General features: G+C 55.5%; 2 protein-coding genes across 6 annotated transcripts; one reads left to right on the top strand and one right to left on the bottom strand.

Moving 5' to 3' along the window:
• Positions 1-73: 73 nt before the first annotated feature.
• On the top strand, positions 74-11,326 carry FAM131A (family with sequence similarity 131 member A). 4 transcript variants are annotated; one of them, XM_037988499.2, is made up of 7 exons: positions 75-281; positions 1,473-1,533; positions 2,552-2,694; positions 6,810-6,903; positions 7,153-7,335; positions 7,812-7,928; positions 9,548-11,326. In XM_037988499.2, exons 4-7 carry the CDS (start codon positions 6,834-6,836, stop codon positions 10,015-10,017), a joined length of 840 nt encoding a protein of 279 aa, XP_037844427.1. In that variant the 5' UTR covers positions 75-281; positions 1,473-1,533; positions 2,552-2,694; positions 6,810-6,833; the 3' UTR covers positions 10,018-11,326. The 4 variants fall into 4 exon arrangements, with proteins under 4 accessions (XP_007970075.1, XP_037844427.1, XP_007970070.1 ...); XM_007971879.3 differs by lacking the exons at positions 75-281; positions 1,473-1,533 and adding an exon at positions 1,545-1,880; XM_007971884.3 differs by lacking the exons at positions 1,473-1,533; positions 2,552-2,694 and having other exon boundaries at positions 74-281.
• Positions 11,245-27,444, bottom strand: CLCN2 (chloride voltage-gated channel 2). Of its 2 annotated transcripts, XM_007971889.3 has the most exons (24): positions 26,828-27,444; positions 24,382-24,538; positions 24,089-24,220; positions 23,592-23,720; positions 23,372-23,505; positions 23,189-23,266; positions 23,030-23,108; positions 22,772-22,897; positions 22,591-22,675; positions 22,401-22,502; positions 21,098-21,182; positions 20,778-20,933; positions 20,300-20,369; positions 19,945-20,055; positions 19,498-19,711; positions 19,059-19,192; positions 18,648-18,820; positions 18,431-18,545; positions 18,135-18,208; positions 17,841-17,894; positions 17,691-17,729; positions 17,411-17,515; positions 11,995-12,081; positions 11,245-11,853 (listed from the first exon to the last, which is right to left on the bottom strand). In XM_007971889.3, the coding sequence occupies exons 1-24, from the start codon at positions 26,888-26,890 to the stop codon at positions 11,659-11,661; spliced, it is 2,697 nt and encodes an 898-aa protein (XP_007970080.3). In that variant the 5' UTR covers positions 26,891-27,444; the 3' UTR covers positions 11,245-11,658. The 2 variants fall into 2 exon arrangements, with proteins under 2 accessions (XP_007970080.3, XP_072879512.1); XM_073023411.1 differs by lacking the exons at positions 11,245-11,853; positions 11,995-12,081 and adding an exon at positions 12,345-12,559.
• Between the last annotated feature and the right edge of the window lie 31 nt (positions 27,445-27,475).

The following is a 27,475-nucleotide window of genomic DNA, read 5'->3' as shown; positions in this document are numbered from 1 at the left end:
CAGGCCTCCTCTGCGTGGCCGTGACGTCGCTGCGCCCCGCCTACTTGGGTGGTGACGCGACGGCCACGCCCCCGCGCTTACGTCACCGGCCCGGTTCCCTCTCCGGGGAGCGGCGGCGGACGCGCGGCTCCCACCCCCTCCCCTCTCACGGGCTCTCCCCTCCCCAGTGGTGGCCGCGACCCGACCCTCTGCAAGGCGATGGCCCGCGCCCCCAGCGCAGGCTAGCGTGCCTGGGTGCCCGGCCATGGGCTGTATCGGCTCTCGAAGCCCGGCGGGTCAGGGTAAGAAGAGGCGGCGGCCGGGCACGGGTTGGGGAGTCGGGCTGCGGCCGCCGGTGCGCGGTGCGCGGGCCGCGGCTGGGTGGGGGCCTTGAGGAGGGGGCCGGTGTCGGGAGAGGGAGGAGCCTGTACCGGGAGGCGGGCCAGGCAACAGGAGGGAACGGGAATGAGCAGGGAGGGGGCCAGACCGACTCCGGTTCGCTCCCACGGCCTGCCTGCCTCGGGGTTTTGCAGGGCAGACGCATGGTCTCGCCGCCGGCTGCCGTGTGCCCACTGCTCAGGGTGGCCGGAGACGCATAGCTCGGGGAGGGGCTGGGCGGCCCGATGCCCCCACCGCTCCAGCCCGCGGCGACTGGCCTTGCGCGCCCACACACACGCTCCCCTCCGCCTATCCCTCTGCCTTCACTGTCCTGGGAGTGGCCCTGTGCTGGGAACCTGCTTCCCCCAGCCGTGTCCCCATCTTCTTAAAGAGGTAGCCTTTCGGCCCTGGCTAAGCACCTTACCACAGAATTTTTGTCGGACATTGACTCCCCGCTTCAGAGTCAGTTGGTGAAGGGGGACTGAGGCCCCGTTTGAGGCACCTGTGAACACTGAATCACCTCTCACCTATTACAGTTGTTTTAATGTCTTGCCCCCACTCAGCAAAAACAAATCGCCCTACTCTGTGGAGGGAAAGAGGAGCCCAGAGGCAGGCCATCAGGGCTTCCTTCCCACAATGCTGACCCCTGCTTGGGCCTCGGTTTCCGTGGGTGGCCGTGCGCACCGGGCCTGACCGTAGTCCTGTGCATCGGAGGTGGGCCAGCTTCCTTTACTCCGGTGTCCTGGATTTCTCCACGCATAAGGCCAGGCAGGACTGGGTTTGGGATGGGTCCTGGGCCTTCAGGGCAGGTGGTCAGGCCTTGGTGTGGTTGGTACTTGATATTCTTTGGAACTAAGACTGGCTGAGATTTGTACTTCCCTTGAGGAATTCTGGGATTTGTAGTCCCAAGTTAACCTCGTGGCTTTTGAAGCTGAGGAGCAGCTGACTGCTCTGATCTCTTTGGCCCTGCCAAGGCTTGGAGTTCAGGAAGTCATCACTTCCTCTAGTCAGGGGTGAGTTTGGCTGACCTCAGGACCGGCCTCGAGAGCCCTGATTAGGTACCAGTTGGGGGCCAGGGATGGCCTGTAACCTCCTGTTTTCCTTCTGGTTGGTAGCATTTCTGGGGACCAGCAGCTGATTGAGGCTCAGGGATAGAGACGGCTGCTCCAGCTAAAGGTCAGTTGTGATGTACATTGCCTGTTGGCACTCTCTAGGGAATGGGCCTCAGCTCCCCGAGCCCCAGAGAGCTTGGCTGAGCCCTGATGTTCCCACCTCCTCAGAGCCATGAGGCAGGAATGTTCTCCTTATGTGACTAGGCACAGGTTCCAAATGGGGAGGGGACTGGCTCAGCATCCGGAGCCAAAACAGGAATAGAACTGGGAGCTGAGCCTGGAGCGGTTCTGGGCTTTTGGTTCTCCGCATCAACACAGCCAGCATGCCTATGATTTCTGTGCTGGGCAAAATGTTTCTGTGGCAGCGTGAAGGGCCTGGAGGACGATGGACTTGTCAGACAAGTCGCAGAGGTGAGACCAGGGATCATGGATGTGATCTGGGAGACGATGGGAAGCTGAGCAGTAGGGTGCTTAGGTGGAAAAGGAAAATTACTCTGGCTTAGATATTAAGAACCAGGCTGAAAAGGGAGAACCAGGCTGGGGCCAGACAGGGCATCAGGAAACGGCTTCAGTGGACAGGGGTGAAAATCAGAAAAAACATCATGAGTTCGTCAGAAAAGAAGAGTAAAGAGCTGTGGACCAGCTGAGGCTGGTGAGAGGAAAGAAGGCAGCAGGAAGAGAGAAGGAAGGCAACACGCCTGCAAAGGGTCCAGGGTGGCTGGCGGTGGTGGGGGGACAGTGATGGCGGAAGAACTCAGTGTGCTTTCCAAGAGAAATGGGTAGGCTGGGAAACGGGGAGGAGAGTCAGAATTTATCATTGTTTGGTTTCACCCTAGGGTTTTGAGGCAAAAATTCATCTAGAGCAGGAAGGTGGCCAGTGGGCTGCCACAAAATGGCCCTAGGGGCCCGAGGGTCAGGGATGTGTGGGATAGGGGCTTTTAGAGTTGAGGAGAGCACTCAGTGGGTGCTGGTCTTCTGGAAGGTGGGGGAGGGGCTGAGAAATGATATGGCAATACCTGATGAAAATGGGGATTTGGGCAGAAGTAGGGGCATAGCTGAACAGCCTTTCCCCTTCCTCTCAGTGTCCTCGGACCCCGCGTGGGCTGTGGAGTGGATCGAACTTCCTCGGGGTCTCTCTCTATCCTCCTTGGGATCTGCTCGAACCCTCCGAGGCTGGAGCAGGTCCTCCCGCCCTTCCTCGGTGGACAGCCAGGACTTGCCAGAGGTGCTGGGCCCCTGGTGGTGGGGGGAAGGAGGACGGCATCCATATAAAGGGGATCTGCAGCCCCCACCCACGCCTGGCCAGCCAGCTTCTGGCTCCCTTTTCCGGCGAGCGGAGGCGCTATCCGGCGGCGGGCCGGGAGGCCGCCCCCGTGCAGGTCTGCTCTGCTCGGCGCTGTGCCAGCGGGCGGAGAGCTCGCGCCTTCTGCGCTGACGTCAGCGCATCCCAGGCCGTATCCCGGGAGACCCTGTTGCATGGTGATGGGTTGCCAGGGAGACATACACCTTTTCTCTGGGCCTGGGCCGCAGCTGCGCGGAGCGCTGGGCACGGATGGCGGCGGCTGAGGGGAGCGAGGCGAGGGAGGGAGAGCAAGCCAAGAAACACCCAGCAGGTGCTCCTCCCCCTAGGCCTGGCTGGAGGCTACTGGCGCCACCCTGGGGGCCCTGTCAGCCAGGTACCCAAGGGGAGGGATGGAGGGTGGGCCTCAGGTCAAGGGGCAGTGTTGGCCGCCCTTGTGAGGGACGGAAACATGATAGAGGAGAGCAATGCCGGGGAGGGGTGCGTGCCTCCAACTTCATTAAGTGAGGGAAACATTTGCTGGGGCTTGTCAAGGAGCCCTGAGCCAAGTACAGGGTGGAGTTAGGAACTTAGGTGCATCAAACTTAGGCCTTGCCATCCGGAGCTCCCTCAGGAGACAGACAAGGGCAATGATGGGGGCGGGGTGTGTCAGAGAAAAGAGAGAGGCTGTCGGCTGAAAGCATTATTAGCAAGTGACACTCGAGATGGGCCTTAAGTGATGGCAAGCATTTTTACAGGTAAGGATGGCATTCTTGGCCCAGAGGAAAGCTGAGTTCCTTTTCCTGAAGGCAGGTGGGCTGCTTGCTGACAGGGTTTGGTGGAGAAGGATTTTTTGTTTGTTTTTTGTTTGGTTTTTTTTTTTGAGACAGTTTCACTCTTGTTGCCCAGGCTGGAGTGCAATGGCGCCATCTCGGCTCACTGCAACCTCTACCTCCCGGGTTCAAGCAATTCTCTTGCCTCAGCCTCACGAGTAGCTGGGATTCCAGGCATGCGCTGCCACGCCCGGCTGATTTTGTATTTTTAGTAGAGATGGGATTTCACCATGTTGGCCAGGCTGGTCTCCAACTCCCAATCTCAGGTGATCTGTCTGCTTTGGCCTCCCAAAGTGTTGGGATTACAGGCATGAGCCACCACACCTGACCTGAGAAGAGGGGTTTTATTGGGCAGAGGAGATCAGTAGTGGATTCAAAGGAGGTTTGGAAGGAGGTAGGGGCGTCACAGAGTGGGATCCTGTAGGGCCTGGGTATGACGCCTGCACTAACCTCACTGGACAGTGGGGTAGCCTAGACAAGATTTTAGAGGTGTGTGGTGACCGGCTGCACTCCAGGAAAACTGTTTACATTATATCTTACCTCATTCATCCAGCCTTTGTATTTTTGTTTGCTTGTTTTTGATACAGAGTCTTTCTCTGTCACCCAGGCTGGAGTGCAGTGGCATAATCTTGGCTCACTGCAACCTCTGCCTCCTAGGTTCAAACAATTCTCTTGCTTCAGCCTCCTGAGTAGCTGGGATTACAGGCATCCGCCACCATGCCTGGCCCATTTTTAAAATTATTTTTAGTGGAGATGGGGTTTCATCATGTTGGCCTGACTGGTCTCAAACTCCTGACCTCAGGTGATCCACCCACCTTGGCCTCCCGAAGTGCTGGGATTACAGGTGTGAACCACCGCGCCTGGCCCAGCCTATGCCTTTTTTTGTTTGTTTGTTTTTGTTTGTTTTTTGAGACAGACTCTTGCTCTGTAGCCCAGACTAGAGTGCAGTGGTGTGAGCTCGGCTCACTGCAACCTCTGCCTCCCGGGTCCCGGTTCAAGCAATTTTCCTGCCTCAGCCTCCCGAGTAGCTGGGATTACAGGCATGCGCCACTATACCCAGCTAATTTTTGTATTTTTAGTAGAGACGGTGTTTCACCATGTTGGCCAGGCTGGTCTTGAACTCCTGACCTCATGATCCGCTCACCTCGGCCTCCCAAAGTGCTGAGATTACAGGCATGAGCCACCGGCACCCGGCCAGCCTATGCATTTTTTTTTTTTTTTTTTTTTTTTTTTTTTGAGACAGAGTCTCGCTCTGTCACCCGTGCTAGAGTGCAGTGGCCAGGATCTCAGCTCACTGCAAGCTCCGCCTCCCGGGTTTACGCCATTCTCCTGCCTCAGCCTCCCAAGTAGCTGGGACTACAGGCGCCCGCCACCTCGCCCGGCTAGTTTTTTTGTATTTTTTTTTTTTAGTAGAGACGGGGTTTCACCATGTTAACCAGGATGGTCTCGATCTCCTGACCTTGTGATCCACCCGTCTCGGCCTCCCAAAGTGCTGGGATTACAGGCTTGAGCAGCCTATGCATTTTTAAGAAATTATTCTGTATTCGGTGCTATGCTAAACACTGGGCACTACAGTGACCAAAACAGACTGAATTCCCCAAGAGCCAAAGACCAGTGAGGGAGACCAACAAGAAACAGGAAATGCAAAAAGACCATTATTACTCACTATGATTAAGGGCCACAAATGGAATACCTGACAGAGAGTGATTTGAGACTAAAGAGAGAGGACAGACTACCAAGAAGAGGGCCAGGAAAGCTACTCTGACGAGGTAGTATTTTGGCCCAAACTGGAAGAATGAGAAAGAGCCAGCCATCAGAATAGTCCAGAGGAGAAGAGGAGCACTCCACTCACTCCACTTTGATCTGAGAAAATACATGGGATGGGAGGAGGCCGGGGGAACACCACCTCTGCCGACCTGGGCAGGAGACATTGAGGGCTTGAGAAAGGGCAGTGGCAGTAGGAGTAGAAAGGACAGGGTAGGAGCAGGGAGCTTGCCGGTCGAATTATTAGGTCTTATCAACAGATATGGGCAAGCAAAGCCTAGGGGAGAGTTGATGGTAATGCTGAGGTTTGGAGCCAGGCTGGATGGGAGAATGGTGGGTGATGCAAAGGAAAGAGGTCAGGAAGCAGGGCTGTATGTGGGGAGAAGGTGTTGGGGTTTGGTTTCCATCTTGCTGAGTTTGCCAGAATGTGGATGGGAAGACCAAGAGGAGAAACAAGGGGCAGAGGGGAGGGGAACCCTTTTTTTTTTTTTTTTTTTTTTTTGAGATGGAGTCTTGCTTTGTTGCCCAGGCTGGAGTGCAGTGGCATGATCTCAGCTCACTGCAAGCTCTGCCTCCCAGGTTCACGCCATTCTCCTGCCTCAGCCTCCCGAGTAGCTGGGATTACAGGCGCCCGCCACCACGCCTGGCTAATTATTTGTATTTTTAGTAGAAATGGGGTTTCACCATGTTAGCCAGGATGGTCTCGATCTCCTGACCTCATGATCCACCTGCCTCAGCTTCCCAAAGTGCTGGGATAACAGGCGTGAGCCACCACGCCCGGCCGGGGGAGGGGAATCTTAAAGAAGTCCTAGCCCAGGTGCGGTGGCTCATGCCTGTAATCCCAGCACTTTGGGAGGCCGAGGTGGGTGGATCATGAAGTCAGGAGTTCGAGACCATACTGGGCCAAGATGGTTAAATCCCATCTCTACTAAAAAATACAAAAATTAGCCAGGTGCGGTGGTGGGCGCCTGTAATCCCAGCTACTTGGGAGGCTGAGGCAGGAGAATCGCTTGAACCTGGGAGGTGGAGTCTGCAGTAAGCCGAGATCACGCCACTGCGCTCTAGCCTAGGCGACAGAGCAGGACTCCATCTCAAAATAAATAAAAAAAAAAAGAAGTCCTAGATACCACACTCTTCTCCCTTCCTCCTCTTCCCTCTCCTCAGAGGTCCCACTTGTGGTTTTTCATTTCCTGCCCTGCCTCCATCTCCTCTGGGTGCTGGGAAAATGGAGGATTAGCTGAAGTTTTGCTTCTTGGGGCCTGTCTGAATCTCTGTTGCTTTCTGGGAGGACATAATTCACCTGTCCTAGCTTCTTATCATCTTACATTTCCCTGTAGCCACTGGGACATATGTGCTGTTCCTTCCTAGCTCTTGTCTCCTCATGCCTTCACTGGGGTATGGGCATGTTAGGGGGAGGGTCATTACTGTCAGAGGGGCACTGACCTTCTAATGGTGTTATCCAAGGTGAATGTTGGAGACACAGTCGCGATGCTGCCCAAGTCCCGGAGAGCCCTAACTATCCAGGAGATCGCTGCGCTGGCCAGGTCCTCCCTGCATGGTATGCAGCCCCTCCCGTGTTTCTGGCCACTTTGTCCTTTCTCCTCCGTTTTGCACAGTCCCTTTGGAACTGTTTCCTGTGAGCACATGCTGGGGTCTCCCCTTTCTTCTCTCGCTCAGGTGAATCTCAGCCCCTTCTCCCACCCAAAGGTTCACATAGATCCTAACTACTGCCACCCTTCCACCTCCCTACCCCTGTGCTCCCTGGCCTGGTCCCTTACCAGGCTTCTTCGCCCTCCCCTGTCTCCAGGTATTTCCCAGGTGGTGAAGGACCACGTGACCAAGCCTACTGCCATGGCCCAGGGCCGAGTGGCTCACCTCATTGAGTGGAAGGGCTGGAGCAAGCCGAGTGACTCGCCTGCTGCCCTGGAATCAGCCTTTTCCTCCTATTCGGACCTCAGCGAGGGCGAACAAGAGGCTCGCTTTGCAGCAGGTGGATGGCAGAAAGGGAATAAGTTACACTCTTGCCACAGGGCTGCTTTTTTTTTTTTTTGAGACGGAGTCTCACTCTGTCGCCCAGGCTGTAGTGCAGTGACGCAATCTCAGCTCACTGCAACCTCTGCCACTCCAGTTCAAGAGATTCTCCTGCCTCAGCCTCCCGAGTAGCTGGGATTACAGGTACCTGCCACCGTGCCTGGCTAATTTTTGTAGCTTTAGTAGAGACGGGATTTCACCGTCTTGGCCAGGCTGGTCTTGAACTCCTGACCTAGTGATCCACCTGCCTCAGCCTCCCAAAGTGCTGGGATTACAGGTGTGAGCCACCGCACCCGGCCAGGGCTGCTTTCTTGTCTCCTCAGGTCTGACGTGGGGGTTGGAGTCTTCCCATACCGTTTCTCCTCTCTCCTGTCTCCAAGCTGAGCCCTAGACTTAGCTCACCTTCTCTGCTTATGCGTTCTGTCCCTGCGACAGGAGTGGCTGAGCAGTTTGCCATCGCGGAAGCCAAACTCCGAGCGTGGTCTTCTGTGGATGGCGAGGACTCCACTGATGACTCCTATGATGAGGACTTTGCTGGGGGAATGGACACAGGTGAGGGACATCCTGGGCTATTGCTGTGGTGGATCCGCCTGATAGACCTTGGGATTCATTCAGAGCCACACCCAGAACACTCAGCCTTTGGAAGGGCAGGGGAGAGGGGCAGACTCAGTCCAGGCAGGCCTGGACACTCCAGGGACAGGAAGGCTGTCCACACTCACGGGTGGGAAATGAGCAGACAGAAATGGAGTTGTTCCTTTCCCACAGGTGCTGAGGCCTCTCTGCCTGTCTGCACAGTTGTGCCTTGCAGTCCTCAAAAAAAAAAACAAAAAACAAAAAACAAAAAGACCTCAAGGACACCTTCTGTGCAGCCACGTCTCTGGGAGGGTCTGCAATGCCTTTGCCTTTTCCTCTCCAAGGCAGGCTTCTGGCTGGCTGTGGCAGGGCAGATGAGTTGCAGTGCACAGCCCAGCACCTTGCAGGGCTGCATCCCAGGTCAACAGGAAGGCATGCTGGGCCTAGAACACCCACGGGGCCGTGCTGGCTCCAATTCAGCATCCTTGCGTTCCAGCCTGTGGGCCTTTCTCCGGGCCAGTGCTTGCAGCGGGGACCCTGCAGGGCTCTGCAGCTGTGTTCGGCTCTCTCATCTTTCACTCCCTAGACCACATGGCTGACTTTCTCTGTAGCTTCTGGGCTCAAGTCTCACAGGCCACCATTCCCCACAACCTCTTTGCCTTTGAAGATTACCTCTACCATCCCCTACCCCTCCAGTGAATTAATAAGTTCTCCAAGGCAGGCAATACATGAGAGCAGGTTGGAAACTGCTGCTGTGGTCTGGGGGGTTGATTTGGATGTCTGAAGCCAAGATGGAACCTTAAACCACAGGCATTTTTGTTTGATTGAGTTCCAGGCCTACTTTGACCCCTGGAGTAATGATAATAACTAACATTTATCCAAGGCTGCTACTAGCCCATGTGGAATCTTTGTGCAAATTAAAAAAAGGCACCCCTTTCTCTGGCAGGCCAGGGCATGCTGCTTGGTGAGCAGAGTATGGGTTAGATTTTGCTATCTCTCACTGCCTTGGACAGGCCCTGTTGTGTGATGAGCAACCTGTATGGCCATATGTGGTGACCCTGCATTTACTGCTTGTTTACTGTGTGCCAGACACTTTTTCTTTTTTTTGAGATGGAGTTTCACTCTTGTTGCCCAGGCTGGAGAGCAATGGCACAATGTCAGTTCACTGCAACCTCTGCCTCCCAGGTTCAAGCAATTCTGCCTCAGCCTCCCTAGTAGCTGGGATTATAGGCATGTGCCACCACGCCCAGCTGATTTTGTATTTTTAGTAGAGATGGGGTTTCTCCATGTTGGTCATGGATCCCTGAGATCCTTACCTCAGGTGATCCACCTGCCTCGGCCTCCCAAAGTACTGGGATTGCAGGCGTGAGCCACCACACCCGACTGTGTGCCAGACTCTTGTTCTTGTATTGTTAGAATCTCCATCTCACCATTAAGGAAACTGAGGTCTCAAAAAGTTGTGACTGGTTCAAGGTTACCCAGCACCTACCTACCAGCCCCAGAGCTATGCCAGGGGTGGAGTGGGGCGAATGTGGCTTCCAGGTTGGCCAATTGAAATGAAGCCAGCAGGACTATCTTCTTTTCTCTTCCCCTCACAGACATGGCTGGGCAGCTGCCCCTGGGGCCCCACCTCCAGGACCTGTTCACCGGCCACCGGTTCTCCCGACCTGTGCGCCAGGGCTCCGTGGAGCCTGAGAGCGACTGCTCGCAGACCGTGTCCCCAGACACCCTGTGCTCTAGTCTGTGCAGCCTGGAGGATGGGCTGTTGGGCTCCCCAGCCCGGCTGGCCTCCCAGCTGCTGGGCGATGAGCTGCTTCTCGCCAAACTGCCCCCCAGCCGGGAAAGTGCCTTCCGCAGCCTGGGCCCACTGGAGACCCAGGACTCGCTCTACAACTCGCCCCTCACGGAGTCCTGCCTTTCCCCCGCTGAGGAGGAGCCAGCCCCCTGCAAGGACTGCCAGCCGCTCTGCCCACCACTAGTAGGCAGCTGGGAACGGCAGCGACAAGCCTCTGACGTGGCCTCTTCTGGGGTGGTGTCCTTAGATGAGGATGAGCCAGAGGAACAGTGACCCACATCATGCCTGGTGGTGGCATGCATCCCCTGGCTGCTGCTAGGGGCAGAGTCTCTGTGCCCAAGTGTGGGCTCAAGGCTCCCAGCAGAGCTCCACAGCCTAGAGGGCTCCTGGGAGCGCTCGCTTCTCCATTGTGTGTTTTGCATGAAAGTGTTTGGAGAGGAGGCAGGGGCTGGGCTGGGGGCGCATGTCCTGCCCCCACTCCCGGGGCTTGCCGGGGGTTGCCCGGGGCCTCTGGGGCATGGCTACAGCTGTGGCAGACAGTGATGTTCATGTTCTTAAATCAAAATGTCACACACACATTTCCTCCTCGGATGATGTGAACCACTAAGGGGGTTGTGACTGGGCTGTGGGGGGGTGGGGTGGGAGGGGGCCCGGCTACCCCCTACCCTCCCCATGCCTCTCTCTTCTCTGCTTTTCTTCTCACTTCCGAGTCCACGTGCAGTGCTTGATAGAATCACTCCCACCTGGAGGGGCTGGCTCTTGCCCTCCCGGAGCCTATGGGTTGAGCCGTCCCCCAAGGCCCCCTGCCCAGCTGGGCTTGTGCTGTGCTTCATTCACCTCTCCATAGTCTCTAAATCTTCCTCTTTTTTCCTAAAGACAGAAGGGTTTTGGTCTGTTTTTTCAGTCGGAGCTTCTCTACTCTGAGAGGCTTTGGAATGATGAAAGCATGTACCCTCCACCCTTCTCCTGGCCCCCTAATGGGGCCTGGGCCCTTTCCCAACCCCTCCTAGGATGTGTGGGCAGTGTCCTGGCGCCTCACAGCCAGCTGGGCTGCCCATTCACGCAGAGCTCTCTGAACCGGAGGTGGAAGAAAGGATGGCTCTGGTTGCCACAGAGCTGGGACTTCATGTTCTTCTAGAGAGGGCCACAAGAGGGCCACAGGGGTGGCCGGGAGTTGTCAGCTGATGCCTGCTGAGGGGCAGGAATCGTGCCAGTGAGTGACAGTCATGAGGGAGTGTCTCTCCTTGGGGAGGAAATAAGGTAGAGCCTTTCTGTCTGAATGAAAGGCCAAGGCTACAGTACAGGGGCCCCGCCCCAGCCAGGGTGTTAATGACCACGCAGTGGAGGCCTCTGGCAGATCCTGCATTCCAAGGTCACTGGACTCTAGGTTTTTGTGGTTGTGGGAAGGGTGGGTGGCTTTAGAATGAAGGGCCTTGTAGGCTTTGGCAGGTAAGAAGGCCCAAGGTAAGAACGAGAGCCAATGGGCATAAGCATTCTATATATAAGTGGCTCATTAGGTGTTTATTTTGTTCTATTTAAGAATTTGTTTTATTAAATTAATATAAAAATCTTTGTAAATCTCTATATACATCTGGTCATTGAAGTTCCAGTTATAAACCCATCTTAGTTCCACCCCTTTCCCCTCAAAGGGGGAGCAGGGGTCAAGTGACCCCAACCTCATCCTGCCAGGGCAGGGCTGATCTTCCTGCCCCTGGAAAAGTTGCTGTAGGTGGGCAGTGGGTCAGATTCCAGGTAGGATAAACTGGGAGAAGCTGGCACCCCAGGTCTGGAGGGGGCTGGGGTACAGCCTCTGGCTGTAGCTGCCTCCTGCCTTCCCAAGGCAGAAGGAATGAGAGATGCACATTCTGGGATGACGGGCATGGCTAGCACCATCCTAGGCCACCCACGAGGGGCTCATTGGCATTTGTCATCGCTGTCGGAAGGGCTGCCCTCCCGGGGGAGGCCATGACGGGAGTGGGGTCCCCAGAGTGCATGCACCTCAGTGGTCTCCGTGTCACTGCTGCTGGTGGCACTGTCTCGGAAGCTGGCGAGGGGCGGCCGAACTTTCACACCCTGTGCTGTGACAGAGCCCTCGATAGCCTTCCGGAGCTGGAAAGGTGAGAGGGACAGATGTCTGGACCCAGAGCTCCTGGCTCAGACTCCTCCCTACCTTCCTCCCCAGGTGAGCTGGACATAAGCTTCCATGCCTTTTTGGAAGTGGAGCAGTTTTGGAGGCCACCATCACCTCACCTCCTTTAGAGTAACGATTCCAATGAGTCTGCCAATACTGGTGACATAAGCATGGTCCACTCCCAGCAGTGAGAAGATGGTGTGAGTCTGCAGTGTGGGAAGAAAAGAGATTGGACTTGATGGACAATGGGCAGCTCTAAATGACAGGCCACAGGGGCCCAGGACAAGGTTGGCGTGGAATAGAAGGGGTGCCACAGATTGGGAGGGAAGGAGACAGGACTGCTGGAGGGAAAATAATGACAATAGTAATAATAGAATGTTTCTGTGTCCAGGCCTCAGAAACTTGATACTCAAAATCCTTATGCTGCTTATATTGACGGAGAAATAGGATGGGGGAAGAATTCTTAGTCTCATGTTAGAAAGGGGGATGCAGGACAGAACAACTCTTCACATGTGAAATCTAGTGATTGGCCAGGCTCCATGCTAGATCTTCATTATCATTTAATTCCAGTACTGTCCTGAGAACTAAGCATTAGGAGAAGCAGCATGGGGCTCAACAGTGAAGTGACTTGTTCCGGGCAGGTCATCAGGAGTGGCTGTGCAGCCCCAGTCACTTTTCATCACACTAGAGAGGGACACACAACCCCAGTCCTGTTTAGTAGCAGATATACCGAGAAGAGAGTCCACACACACCTTAAGGGCACCGGGGCCCTGAATCCTATGCCTCTCGTTCCACTGCTTCTCAGTTGCCCTCCTACCTGGCTGGCCAGGTTTGGAGTCTCCCGTGCTCTGGCATTCCAGTCTTGGCCTGAAGCATGCTATGCTCTCATACAGTCTGCCTTTTCTAGGGTCCAAGCAGTATCCCAAGTTCTGTTGAGATGCAGCTTGCAGTCCAGGAGGACAATGGTCACCCCCATCTTCCCATGTTTTTCTTGCTTTGAGCCCTCCCCTAAGCTTTCAAATATCATCACCAGCGGTTCAGAAACTGTCAGCCAGTTCTCCTTATGCTTTCAGTAGATTTTCTTGGGGCCAGATGTCTTGAAAAATGCTCTCCTGACTCAGCAGTTCCTGGAATTTTTGGCCTATCATTTATCTCACTGTTCTGAGTTTACTTGTAAGCCTCTTGGCTTAATGTTTGAATCAAGACAAGCATAATAACAGCTTCTTGTGTACCAATTACTCAGAACTCACTTAAATTACCTTAACACTTTTAAAATGTTCTTACACATTTGAAATTCTTTAGGGAAGGATTTCCAGAACCTTCCTAAATTTCTCCACCCATGGCATGATAGTACTTAGAGGGGCAAGAAGTTCAATTTTAGAATAAGCTCTTCCGGGCGCAACAGCTCATACCTGTAATCCTAGCACTCTGGGAGGCCAAGGTGGATAGAATGTTGAGCCCAGGAGTTTGAGACTAGCCTGCAACATGTGAAACCCTGTCTCTACAAAAAGCCAGACATGGTGGTGCATGCTTGTAGTCCCAGCTACTTGGGGGGCTGAGTTGGGAGGATCACCTGAGCCCAGGAGGCAGAGGCTATAGTGAGCCATGATCATGCCACTGCACTCCAGCTTGGGTGACAGAGTGAGACCCTGTCTAAAAAAAAAAAAAAAAAAAAAAAAAAAAAAAAAAGTTCTTCTGTGTTCCTTCAATACCTATAACACAGTTGTCATGTGGTTAGCGATTCCTCCTCCTATCTAACTTGAGTCCTGTGTGCTACAAGTTAGCTTTAATTTCCTTGTCTGACTTCAGAGGGAAACCTTTTTATTATAAGGTTTCCTGTGTTAATAATCCCTTAGACTTGTCTTCTTATGGTCAAATAACCCCTCTCATCTTCTCCCAAGGAGCCTATTAAATAGTTCCCTTGAATTTTCTTTTTCTCCACAATCGTAATCAGGTGAGCTTCTGGCTGGTGATATGCCTTTCAGGTTTGCAAACCACTTGCCCCTGACAGTCACCAAGCCTTACCAATCCATTTCCTGAACATCCTGGCCATTACTGACTCTAGCCTCACTATCCTCACAAAGACTGGGGCTGCAACAGCCTGATGGGTTCTCCTTTCTGCCTCCCTTCCCTCCAGTCTGGCCCTGCTTATCCTATGCACTTTGTCAAACCTGAGTACAGCCCAGACTCCCTAGAAGGCCCATGAGACCCTTCCCAAGCCAACTCCAGCCTGTCTTTGTAGCCTCACATTCTACTGTGCACTCTAGCTTCCAGCCTCCAGCTTCACATAATCACTCTTCTTTTTCTGAAAACATTCATTTCTTCCACACTTCAGCTCTTCTCTCATTTTTTTAAACATTTTTTTTAGTTAAAAAAATTTTTTTTGGCCGAGTGCAGTGGCTCATGCCTGGCCAATATGGTAAAACCCTATCTCTACTAAAAATATAAAAACTTAGCCGGGCGTGGTAGCACGCTCCTGTAATCCTGGCTACTCGGGAGGCTGAGGCAGGAGAATCACTTGAACCTGGGAGGTGGAGGTTGCAGTGAGCCAAGATCACACCACTGTACTCCAGCCTGGTGACAGAGTGAGATTCTGTCTAAAAATAAATAAATAAATAAATAAATAAATAAATAAATAAAATTTTTTGGTTAGAAGACAGTCTTGCTATGTTGTCCAGGTTGGACTTGAACTCCTGGACTCATGCAGTCCTCCCACCTCAGCCTCCTGAGTAGCTGGGACTACAGGTGTGCACCACCATGCCCAGCATATGCTATCTTTTAAAATTCATCTCTCGGTATAAGTAGTAGTAGTAGTAACAGTAATTCCTAACATATATTGAGTATTTACTGTGTGTTAGGCCCTATTGTAAGTGCTTCACATGTTTCAAGTCCTGTAATTCTTAGAAAACTCAGTGAGGTGTGATCCCCATTTTATAGATTGGGAAAGTGAAGCACAGAGAGGCTAAGAAACTTACCAAGGTACACAGCAAGCCAGCATGTAGCATAGTGAGGATTTGGGTTCAGCTGGTCTGGCCCTAGCATTGGCCCCACTCTGGCCTTTACCATTGCTTCTCCGTGGGTGGCTTCTGAATGAATTAATTATTAGCTGGCACAGTGATCTCCAGTTGCACGGGTTCCTAAGTAGTCTCCAATGTTTTCTCTCTTATCTGAATGTTCCCCTCCTGAACTTAATTAGGTGACTACCTATTGATTCCTCAGGCCTGTAAGGACATTTTGAATTCTAATCTTTTATGTTCTTATCACTTCTAGTTCTTTGTACTTTTGTAAGTTGGTTCCTCAAAGGCTTCTTCTCTTCCTCTGATTTTCAAGTTTGTAACAAATGTCTACTTTGTTCTTTTTCATTTGATTTAATTAGACATCACAGAACCCATTGGAGGGCCCATACTTCTTGGGCTTGGGAATAGTGAACTGACACGGAGAGGGACAACATGGCCTTCTGAAAGAATCCTGGGAGCAGGGCCAGGAAATCTGGGCTCTGGGCCTGACTCTGCTGGGCTGACTCAGGCACATTACCTCCGCACTGCATGCCTCAGTTTCCCTGTGTATTAATATGGTTAAGACCACAGGCTTTTGAGTCAGACCATCCTAGATTCCAGGCCCAGTTCTGCTAATTATTATTATTTTTTTGAGATGGAGTTTCGCTCTTGTCATCCATGCTGGAGTGCAGTGTCATGATCTCGGCTCACTGCAACCTCCACCTCCCACGTTCAAGCAATTCTCCTGTCTCAGCCTCCCAAGTGGCTGGGATTACAGGTGCCAGCCACCACACCTGGCTAATTTTTTGTATTTTTAGTAGAGATGGAGTTTCACCATGTTGGCCAAGCTGGTCTCGAACTGCTGACCTCAAGTGATCCACCTGCCACAGCCTCCCAAAGTGCTGGGATTACAGGCGTGAGCTACTGCACCAGTTCTGCTACTTATTAGCTGTGTGTCCTTGTGCAACTTGCTCAACCTCTCTGAATCTCAATTTTCTCATCTATGAAAACTGGAACAGCATAATATCTAATAGTGTGGTTGTGATGATTCAACACTTGAAGAGCTTAGCACAGTGTCTAGCACATAGCAAGCATTCGAAAAATGTCAGCATGGGCCGGGCGCGGTGGCTCAAGCCTGTAATCCCAGCACTTTGGGAGGCCGAGACGGGCGGATCACGAGGTCAGGAGATCGAGACCATCCTGGCGAACACGGTGAAACCCCGTCTCTACTAAAAATACAAAAAATTAGCCGGGCGAGGTGGCGGGCGCCTGTAGTCCCAGCTACTCGGGAGGCTGAGGCAGGAGAATGGCGTAAACCCGGGAGGCGGAGCTTGCAGTGAGCTGAGATCCGGCCACTGCACTCCAGCCTGGGAGACAGAGCGAGACTCCGTCTCAAATAAAAAAAAAAAAAAAACAAAGAAAAATGTCAGCATGATCATCATCATGAAAGTCTGAGGAGTAAGATCATTGTGGAAAAGCCTCAGAGGTTTTGGGAAGAAAGGCTTTAGATAAAAACCCTCTCAGGCCTATTACCTTTTTTCTTGCAACTGCATTGCAGTTTGCCACTCATCCAAGGACTTCCACGTTCCTTTATTACCTTTTACCTTTTTGTTTCTCTTTTGTCCCCTATGCTTCCTGCCGTAGTCTCCACTTGTCCATGCTATGCTGGCTCTTAGGCAAAGTCTGTGTGTAAGCTAAATGCCCAAGCTGCAGGTTTTGGGCATGTCTACCTGCTGCTTATCCCCTCCCCCAAACCCCCCAACACTTCAAGGCTTGTACATTATGCCTGTCAAAAATTTAGCTAGAACACCCCTTGGCTTCTGCTGGGTCCCAGGAGCCACTTTACCAATGCAGGCTGCCCTCCTTAGGAGTCCTGGAAGCAGAGAGCTCCTGGCCTCCTCTGGTGTCTGCCTCACCCACCACCAGGCAGTCTACTCAGTTCCTCGCCCCCATTGCTACAGGCTGCTTTGCAGTTCTGCTGAGCCATCTTCCTGCGTCCCCACCAGTTTTCCTTCGGCCCACATTAAGGCAGACTTTCTGGGGTCTGACATTCCAAGCCCCCCACTGGGTGTTTCTCATCTTTGTTTATCTCTTCTCTGCAGTCTCCCCACCCCTACTTGGATGTTTGTTAGCTTGTTTATTGGATTTTCTTATCCTGCCTGTTTCTCACCCATTTTTTTCCGCATGGGCGTATCAACCTTGTTGGGCTGTGGTGGCCTCCTGCCTAGCTCTGACCCTGGGCTGGCCTTCTGGCTTCCACCCAGCTCAAGCCCTGTCTTTGTTGCTTCTTTGGTCCAGAGTTCCCTCGAGGGCAAGGCTGAGCAGAGGAAAAACGATGCCTGGCTCCACCACAGAGCAGGAGGCGGCTGTTCCCACCTCCTATCATCCAAGCAATATGTCTAAAAACATCTCAGCACTGAGCCAACTCCCTTCTCCTCCCTCCTTCCCCACTGGCCTGAGTCCAAACTTGTAGGGGGACCAAGATCCCCACTGTGTCCTGAGAGCCCAGGCCAGCCCTGGGCCAGGCTGCTGGCCCTACCTTGTGCAAAGAGGTCCGCTCCACCAGCTGGAAGGGAGCAGGATCAATTTTGCAGTCACTGAAGTTGACAGGTTCATCTAGTTGTTGCTCCTCCCACTCCAGAATCTGAGGGGAAGAGACTATGAGGGTTAGGGAGAAGGTGCCTGTTGCTGACCTCACCTCCCTGAAAGCTGACTTGCCCTTTTTCCAACCCTGTGGTCCCTCCCATGGGGACAGCAGCCAACATGATGACTGAACACACCCAGAAAGAAACAGGGTCCAGAGTCCAGTGGCACCTTACCTCTTCAGGGCTCATCTCGCCTTCCAGGTCCGCGTCACTCTAGTAGAGAGGGAGGGAGGCTGGCAGCTAGGGGCTCTGGAGTTTATCCAGCCTAGACCCTGCCCTCCCTGCCTGGTGCCCCCGAGCTGCTGGAAGAGCAGGCATACTTACTGCCAGGGAGATTCGGACCCGCTTCAGCTTGCGCTTCTCACAGGATTCCAACTTCTTCAATTTTGTTAGAGCCAAATCAGAAAGATGAGGAGTTGAGGTTATAGGGAAAGGGGAGGTGAGAGGAAGTGGTAGAGCCCAGGGGGAAGGGCATGCCACAGGACCCGAGCTGACAGCAGGGAGGGCCGAAGGGCAGGGAGAATAGAGGCAGGCACTGCAGGGTTACTGATGTGGTCTCAGCATTGGCGAGGGAGCTGGGGAAAAAGCAAGCTAGGAGGAGAGGCTCCAATCACTCACCTCTGAAGCAGCTTCAGGGGGTGGACTGCCACAGAAGAGGCTCCGGAGGGCGATGCCTGCCGACTCCGCGCTTCCTGTGTTCCCAAACATAAGGCCCCAGGGGGCAGTGTCATCTTTGGGGGAGAGGACCAGGAAAGGTAAGGAAGACAGGGGGAGAGGTATCATAGTTCCAGCCCTGGCCCATGTGGGCAGCCTCTTCCAGCTGGGATATGCCCCAGCAACAGGGCTGGGCAGGGACTCTAATGGATCTCAGTAGCTTGGCTGAGGCTCTGTTGACACAGGAGAGATGGGCTTACCTGTGGGACTCTCTCCAAGGTTCCTGGTGACACTGGGCCCCCTCTTGAGTGCAGGCTTTAGGGGCTTGTGGGTCTCCCCCCGGGCTGCCGGGAAGCCTGAGTCTTCTGTGTTCACCTGCATGGGCAGGAAGGGGCTGGTGGGGCCATGGCCCCAGACCACCCTCCCAATCAGTCTACACACAGACATTTAGGAAGTGTTTGTGGCTTCTCCTCTCACCTGGAAGCAGACAGAAGCCTCAGGGCTAGGGAGACCCTCCTGATCAGATGGTGGAGAGGTCTGGGTGGCTCTGCGCTCTTGCATGTGCTGCCGCCGGCGGGCTGGGCTCAGCTGGGCCCCCAGCAATGCCACCACCTGTGAACGCTCGATGGAACCCAGCAGAATCATGGACTCTGGACAGAACAGGTGGAAGGACTCAGGAGCTGAGAGGGAGCCCTCCAGCCCCGTCCTTCTCTCACACTCAAGAGTGGGGCCTTGCATTCAGGCCACACACCAGAGGGAAGCCCCCACCTGGCAAGTGCTGGCCCATTCCCTTTGGAACCAAGGAGACCAGTCCTGAGCTCCCTGCCCCTTCCCGAAGCTTCGACCCTTGGAGATGCCCCTAGCACCTGGGCCCCCTCCTGGCCTCACCAGGGGACTCCACTAGGGCCAGCATTCGGCCCTTGGTCCTGTGCAGTGCCAACCGCAGGTCCCGGAAGGTGCAGCTGAGGGCCACATGGGGAACATCCCGCACCATGATGTCCTCCACACGCACCCGGTACTGCCTGGGGGCCGAGAGGGGCGCTTGGTTTATGGTCAGCATGGGGAGAGTTGCCCAGAGCATTACCATCCCAGGGCCACAAGGAGGGCTCCAGAGCCCATCCATGGGGATGGGGGCTAAGGGCCAAGGGGTGCTCCCACCCTTCTTTCTGAACAGCAGGGGCCAGCTACAGTCCCTCCGGGGTGTGGACGAAGGTGGCTCATCTCCCAGCTTCAAAGCCTCCAGGACCTTGCTGGAGGTGGGTATAGGGGGATCTAGGATGCCCTCTGCCCCTCACCCACAGCCCCCTTGGCACCCAGCCCTCCGTACTGGTGGCGGCCCCAGCCCAGCTCAGGCAGGTAGGGCAGTTTCTTGATTCGGATGATGCTGTCATACAGGGAGGGCTGTAGACTCTGGGCGACAGCGTTAGCCAGGATGACGGCGATCATGACAGGCAGGATATGGGCAATCTGGCCTGTGAGCTCGAACACGATCACAGCCGTGGACACTGTGTGTGTCACCGCTCCTGCCAACGCAGCCGCCCCTGGGGATGGTCACACTCAGTCTCCTCAGGGTGCCCAGGCCCCAGAAGACTCTCCACAACCAGGGCAGGTCCTGAGTGGGTCCCTCAGGGCTGCCCAATACAGTCCTGGGACTGGGCCTGTGCTTCTGATGGAAGCCTGCTTTCTGCCAGCAGGGGGCACCAGAGTCTCAGACCCTGTGGCTGGGGCGTGGGTGGGGGGGTCTTCCAAGGCTGATGGGACCTGAGGCACTTACCAACCACAGCGTAGCCCCCAGGCACAATCCGGTAGGTGCTGCTGTCTGTATGAATTCCATCTGGGAACCAGGCGGCCATGCTTTCGCCCACCAGACGCCCAAATGCTGCTCCTTCAGGGAGGGGGGTGGGAAGAGAAAGAGGCAGTGGAGGGGGAGGGCAGAGGGCACTAGGAAGAGAGAGGGTCAGAGGGTGAGGGAGGGGCCAGTGGGTCATTCAGTGCAGGGCACAGCCCTGCGGGGTCAGGGTTCAGGCTAGGGCTGGACCAAAAACCCGCTCTTGGGCAGAGGGATGGCCCGGGGGCGGCCAGAGGGTAGGGAAGGTGCAGGCCAGGATAGCAAGCAGCTGAGAACTCACCAATGACAAAGACAGGCATGAAGGCGCCACAGGGAACTGGGATGGTGGTGGCCAGTGCAGACATCCAGAACTGCGGGCAGGGGGTGGTTCAAAGGCGAAGAGGCTCCACCTGGCCCCAGGTAGCCCACAACTCCACCCAGGAGAAGTCTACCTCCCTGGTCAGGTAGGCATAACCCTCCCAACTACCCCATAATCCTCCCAGCTACCCCGGAACCCCCAGGCCTCCCAGGTGATGGCAAGGGGAAGGACCCTGGAAGCAGATGGCTTGGGTTCAGATCATCGCTCTGCCCTCTAGCTGTGTGACTTTGGGCCAGCTACTTCACCTCCTTGTATTTTGACTCCCCATCTTTCAAATGGGGCTAAAAATAGTGCCTTTCCCATGTCACTGTGGAGAGGCTTCAAGCAGTGAGCCCTGCATGGCAGGTGCTTAGAAAGGCAAGCTATGTAAAGGTTAGCAGTGTACACATGAGGAGCCCACCTTCATGAGAATGAAGATGACCAGGGTGAGGAAGACGTTGGCACGTGGTGGGTTCCAGGCCTGTGAGGTGCTGGGTAGTTCTAGCTCCTCCACCAGGCCCTGGTGGACCCACGTCCGATTGTCAAACAGGGTGACCAGCGTCTCTTTCTGTGAGAGCTAGAATGAACAGGGTGCCTCAGGCTGGGGAACCAACAGGATGAAGGGAAGAGGCCATGGCATCCCATGGGGAACAAGGGGTCCCACAGTCACACCGGGGCTGTTGGCTTTGGAGGGAATGCCTTCCAAGGGAAAGCACAAACTCCTGTTCTGCCTGTGGTTACCTGTCCAGCCATGAACTGTCCAAAGCCAGGGGGGAAGGTCAGCGTGGAGATGAGCAGCGTCACCAGAGCCGGGAAGAGCAGGCGTCTAGAGTCGTAGGTTTCACATCAGTCGTGGGTGGCCAAGGGCTGGGTGCCCTCGCATATCTCAGGGCTGAGGTCAGAGCAGAGCCTTGGCTCTTTCATGAAAACACTCAGTCCTGACAGAAGGTCTCCTCTGCTGTTTATGATATGATAGCCCCAAGGGTGATGGTGGACTGGAGTTACTCTAAGTGCAGGGGTCTGACCCAAAGACCTTTCTGTCAGCCCCTGACTCTGTAGGTGGGTAGCAGCAGCAGAAAGTCCATCCTCCAAGCCCTCCCTGGGGCCCCTCCGAGTTGTTATTCCACCCTCCGACCTCAGAAGCCCATCTGAAGGGCATATTGTGTGGTGGGGTGGAGAAGTTTCTGCCTCTATTTGTCTCTCTGCGGTGACTTAGAGTGAAGGTCAATGTTGGGGGAAGGTGGGGTCACTTGTGAAGTTGACCAGAGGTGTGTAGGGAGCAGGTTCAGCTGGGTGCCCTCTCTCTGAAGGATGTCAGTCCCAAGGGAAGTCATGTCTCAGGCCTCCTCACTCCCAATTCTCAGGGTCACACTGACAGAGTTGTGTTCTGGAGATAAAAAAAAAATCTCGGCCATGCACAGTGGCTCATGCCTGTAATCCCAGCACTTCGGGAGGCTGAGGTGGGCGGACCTGAGGTCAGGAGTTTGAGACCAGCCTGACCAACATGGCAAAACACCATCTCTAATAAAAAATACAAAATTAGCCAGGCGTGGTAGCACATGCCTGTAATCCCAGCTACTTGGGAGGCTGAGGCAGGAGAATAGCTTGAACCCAGGAGGTGGAGGTTGCAGTGAGCCGAGATCGCACCATTGCACTCCAGCCTGGACAACGAGAGTGAAACTCCGTCTCAAAAAAAAAAAAAAAAACGCCAAGAAATCTCGTCCATACTCATGGGTCATGGGGGCAAACAGGCTCAAACACTCTCCAGGGAGCATTCCTATATGGGCCAGGCCAGCGGACCTGAGGAGGCCTTAGTCTTTGATTCCCAAATGTCCTCTGCCACTGACTATAAACTTAAAAGTGCCAATTTTCAGGTAGTTCATATGAACATAAAAATGCTCACTCAGCCTGGAAAATACCCTGGCTGATTTCTCAGGGGAGTGCCTGTTTTGACTGGGTCACTCTCTCGCCATCACTGTCCCCTGACCTACTGCGGCCCTTATACAACCCAAAGCAGCCTGGAGAGGAGCCGAGAGCCACTCACTTCCTCATGAGGAAGCGATTGATGGTTTTCTGCTTCCGCATCACCTGGACAATCTTCCGGTTCAGGTAGACAAAGAGGGCTCCACCGAAGCCACTAGCAATACTGGAAAGGGAAGAGGCACCCGACTGAACAGGAGTCTTCCAGAAATCCCCCCTCCTCTCCAACACCCCCAGGCCCCTTAGCTCCTCACCCAATGACAGCAAAGGCTGGCAGCTCCTGCAGGTCAAAGGGGAAGTCGAGCCGGAATCGGGTTTTGAAGAGGGCCGTAATAGTCTCTAAAGGGAAGAATAGCAGAGGGAGGCAGGCCTAGCCTTGTGGGCCCCCTACCTAGCACCATCTCGGGCTGCCCTTATCCCCTGGGTGCCCCCCACCTTCATCCCGGTTCCAGACTGCCAAGACCCGGAAGATGAAGGCGCTGAAGGTGGCAGCGAAGAAGCCCCGCCAGTAGTTCCGTACCGCGAAGAAGGTGGAGGTGACCTCGATGCTGAAGAGGACGCCTGTGAGGGGGAGGGAGACCGTCACTTGAGGCCTGGGCCTGGCCTAAGGCCTCGGACCCAGAGAAGAGGGGTCAAGGAGGAGAGGCCAAGGGCAGGGTTGTGGGGCTGGACAGACCTAGGAGCCCTGCCTACCTCCAATAGGTGCCGCAAAGCAGCAGCCCACCCCCACGGCACAGGCGGCAGCCAGCATCTCTGTGTTCCGGGATTCATTCTGGCGAGAGTGGTGGCAAGAGGGGGTCAGCCGTGGGCTCAGCAGCCTCTGCCCCCCACTTCCCTCAGGGTTCCCCTTACCTCATAGATACCCCCAAAGAGGGAGAGGAACTTGCTGAGAAGGGCAGCACACATGCTTGCGATATGCACAAAAGGGCCCTGCGGGATGGGGCAGGCCGTGAGTCGGGAGGGGGCCCACCCTGACCTTGGCCTGGCCTCCTCTTCCACCAGGAGGGACTCCTTCATTCCCCAACCTGCAGTTACCTCTTTGCCAAGCGGCATTCCGCTGCCCAGGGCGCAGGTCAGCCCAATGACCTTAGCTATAAAGGTCTTGAGTGTGAGGTATTCTTTCAGCACCACCCCCCGCAAGATGGTCTTCATCTCAGGGATGCCAGAGCCTGGAGAGGGAACAGTCTCAGGAGAGGCATTCGGTGTGCCCATTTCGGGGGTCTCACCTCTGCCCTCCCCTTCTCTTCTAACATACCGACAGCCTGAGGGGCCAGGATCTGTGTGAATCCGGCTGAGAAAGTGATGAGGACAACAGGGTAGGTGACCCAGGCCAGGTACTGGAGTAAGATGCTAGTGTTCAAACCCCGGGACATCCACTGCTGGGCTGTGGGAAGATGACCTGCTGGACCCCCAGTGCACAGACCCACTACCTGCCTGGCCAGTGGACCACGCTGATATGACAGGCTGTCCCAAGGAATGCCACATGTCAGGGCATGGGGGAAGGAAAGGGTCCCTGAGGGCATTCACGGGGACAAAGCCCAACCTAGGCAAGAGGGTCACTTGGAGAGGGGACACAAGAAGCTGTACCCTATGGGAGTGGCTGAGAAGATGCCTGAATCTGGGCAGTCAGACTGGCTGGGGAAAGTGGTCAGTGGCCAAGAAGCCAAGATGCCTTCCTCCACGTCTAGATGAGTGTGGCATGGACGCAGGAGGTTTCTTCCCAGTCCTCCCCCTGCCGGCTGTCGCCCTCACCTTGCAGACAGGCAGCAATGGCATAGTCCATGGCCCAGCTGACCAATGCCATGAGGAGCCCCAGCAGGACCAGGAAGATCCAATCTTCACCAACCCTGGATACTAGGAATTTGTGGCAGCGGACAGAACAGACTGGATGCAGGGAAGGGAAGAAGCGGGAGGCTGGCACCAAAGTGCTCCTACCCCTTTTACGGCCCCCTCAACTGCCCCCTCTCCCCCATCAGCAGCTCTAATGGCCTCTGCTCCCCTCAGCATAGCACAGCCAGGTCCCTTGCCCCCAACCCAGTTCTCACTGCGGCATCGGGCACAACGGCTCCGTCCATATTCCAAGAGCTCTGGGGCAGCCCGAGGGGAAGGGGGACCTTTCCAGGGTTCAGGCCCTCCCAGGCGAATCCGAGCAGCTTCCTCTTTGGCAAAGGCCCCAAGGTCCTGAGTGTACCGGCCATACATCTGGAGCAACAGGAGGGATGGGGGCATTTGAGGTCATGGGCTGAGTGGGAATGCAGGGAGGGTTCTTAGAGCCTCCACTCCCCTTCTCCCAGCCCCCACATCGGATATCCCTCTTGAACGCACAGTTCCCACTCTGGCCCAAGGTGTGGGAACAATGCACATTGCAGACTGTGGGGGCTGTCCTGGCCAGAGTGATGGGGACAGCCAAGGTACAGGGACACAGCTCTGGGGGTGGCAGAATAATCGGTCCTCTTCTCACAGGCCTGGGGCTGGGGCACTGAGGAGGAGTGAGAGGGAAGCCCCAGAAGAGGAAAAGATGGAAAAAACCTGTGGCACAGTCTAAAAGTGGGAGGCGGGAAGGTCAGGGAGTAAGAGATGATCAAGGGCACATGGGCAACAATAAGAGCCTCATGGAGCTCGGGGCAGCTGAGTTGGGCCCAGGAGCAGGCGCAGCCCCAATCCTTATCACGTTCCTGCTGGGCCTCTGGCCTGTGACCAACTCAGCTGCACCCCTCCCACCCACCCTAATCCCCTTGTCCCCATTCTCCACTGCCACCCCCACCAGCCTGCCAGCCCAGCTGGGAGTGGAAAGTCTCTTGCCTAGGGTGGAGAGGGCTTGGTGACTTCAGCCCCACTATGGAGCTGCACTGAGCCCAGTGGTGGGTTGGGGGACAGCGGAGGCTGAGGATGGCTGGGCTGTGACTGTGGATGCTGGGGTGATGGGACCGGAGAGTCGCCTGAACCATGGCTAGACCTGCCAAGCTGGGCGTGTGTTGGGGGGCGGGGAGGAGTAGATTCCGGCTGCCACCCGCAGAGCTTCGGGACACAAAGGGCTCCTGTTGGGGCTGGGATTGGAGGGGGGGAGGAAGGGAGGGAAAGATAGAGACAGAGAGAGGGTGAGAGATAGAGAGTGAGGAAAGGGAAAGCAAAGAGAAGAGAAGAGAGAACTAGAGAGGAGAAAGGAAAAGAAAAAAGAGAGGCAAGGTGAAGGGACAGAGAAGAGAAAGAAGGGGATGAGAGAGGAAGGAGTCGGGAGGAGGAAGAGAACGGAGAGTATTAAGAGGCAAGCACCGTGTAGGAGGAGGGAGGCTAGAGTGGGAGAGAAAGACAAAGGGACAGGATGGGGAAGGGGGGCGGGGGCAGGCTGGAGCACCGGAGTGTGGGGGACAGAGCTCGACCCTGAGAGCTCATTCCAGAGACAGCTGGAAGGCACGGAGATGGAGAGGTGGTGGCTGGTGTTAGGAGGCACCATTTCAGAGGCCAGGTGCCTGGCTTCCTTGACCATGCTCCTATCCTGGTCTGGGCCGATTGACAAGTGTCTCCTACCCCATCCCAAGGGTTGGCCCCTTTACCCTTGCTCTATTCCCACCTCTCCCTGTCATCCTGATTCATCCAGCTACTTTCTCCTAACTGGGCACCTCCCAGACTTAGTTACAGCCTCTCCTCCCCAAGACGTTCCCTCCCTGCCACCTTCCTGGGCAAATTCCAGCCCAAGCTGGTAAAAAGGAACCAGGGGCCCCTTCCTTTCCCTAGGGCTTGGGTCTTCCACCCCAGTGACATGAGGAGGGTCACGTGGCTTCTCAAACACCAAGTAACAATGGGGGCGATAAGTCGGCTCAGAGCCCAGGACCCCTGCTTCTAATGAGGTCAGGGGACACACCCAGCGGTGGGTGGGGGCTGGATACCCCACATCAGCATGGACAAAGCTTCCAATTCCCACACCCATTCCTGCTTCACCCACCCTCCCTAATGCTCCTGTCCCCCAGAGTGGCAAACCACCTTTTTCCAGAGTCAACTGAGGGGCTCCTAGAGCCAACGCTGGGTGTGGAGCCCCCAGAGGTAGGGTCTGGGGTGGACCATCTTTCTACACACTAGATTCTATGCTTAGCATGGTGCCATGCACATGGCAGGGACACAGAGAATGTCTTGGGTGGTGGAAACTTCAATGGTGTGAATGGTGCCGCGGAAGGGGCAGTGGGGTGCTAAGACTTGGGCCCAAGTGGTGAAGGGGAGGAGCAAAGAAAATGTGCATGTTGGGGGGGTGAGGGGAAGGACACCTAGGACAAGTACCTGGTGTCCTTGTCCTCTGCAGGCCCTCAGCCTCAGCCAGAAACCAGCATGCAGTTTCCATCCCTTCGGCCCTGCAGCCTCAAACTTCCAAGCCTCAGTTTCCCCAGCTCAAAAGGCTGGGACAGGATTAGGGTAGGCCCCTGGTCCTCGCGCTTCTCAGGGTAACCTGGAGCGGCGGTCCCGGAGCGCACTCCTCGGGCTCAGCTCAGCTTCACTTACCAGGGTCTGCTCGTACTGCAGCGCCCGCGGTTCCATCCCTTCCTCCGCCGCCGCGGCCGCCATCTCCGCGCACTGCCCTCTCGCCTCCCTCAGCGGCTCCGGCTCTGTCCCGGACTCGGCTCCCGGCCCGCAGAGTCAGCGCAGGTAGCCGTCCCGTCCCCGCAGCTCGGGAGGCCGAGAGCAGAGTGCGGCGGGCCCCCGGCGGGCGCCGCTGGCGCAGCCTCCCGCTCGCGTCCCCTCCTCGGCGGGCGGGCCGAGGGCGGTGCCCTCTGCGCTGCTCCGCCCGCCGGCCCATCCGGAGGGGACGGCCCAGCCAGGCTGGGGTCCGTGCGGGGCCTCCCGAGAGGCGGCAAAGGGCGCTGGGAAGGCGTAAGCCCGCGCCGGCTCCCTGCAGAGGCCCGGGTCGGAGAGGGGCGCCTGGGAGGGGCGGGTCTACTGGCACGTGGAGGGGCCCACCCGGGTTCGCAGTTCCCAGTGCCCAGGCAGGACGGGCTGCAGACGCCTGAACTCCGTAGGGGTTGGGGCTGGGGGCTGCGGAGCTGTCTACATCGGATTCCTCCGGGTCAGCCCGTTAGGAGCCGCCTCCCCTCTGCCCCTCCGAAGGGACGAGCGGCCCAGACAGGCCCAGGAAGGCCCCTCTGCCCCGTC

This window comes from Chlorocebus sabaeus, chromosome 15, assembly GCF_047675955.1.
Source record: "Chlorocebus sabaeus isolate Y175 chromosome 15, mChlSab1.0.hap1, whole genome shotgun sequence".
Classification (NCBI taxonomy): Eukaryota; Metazoa; Chordata; class Mammalia; order Primates; family Cercopithecidae; genus Chlorocebus; species Chlorocebus sabaeus.
Note: the sequence above shows the minus strand (reverse complement) of the source record. Positions and strands in the feature narration are given on the sequence as shown.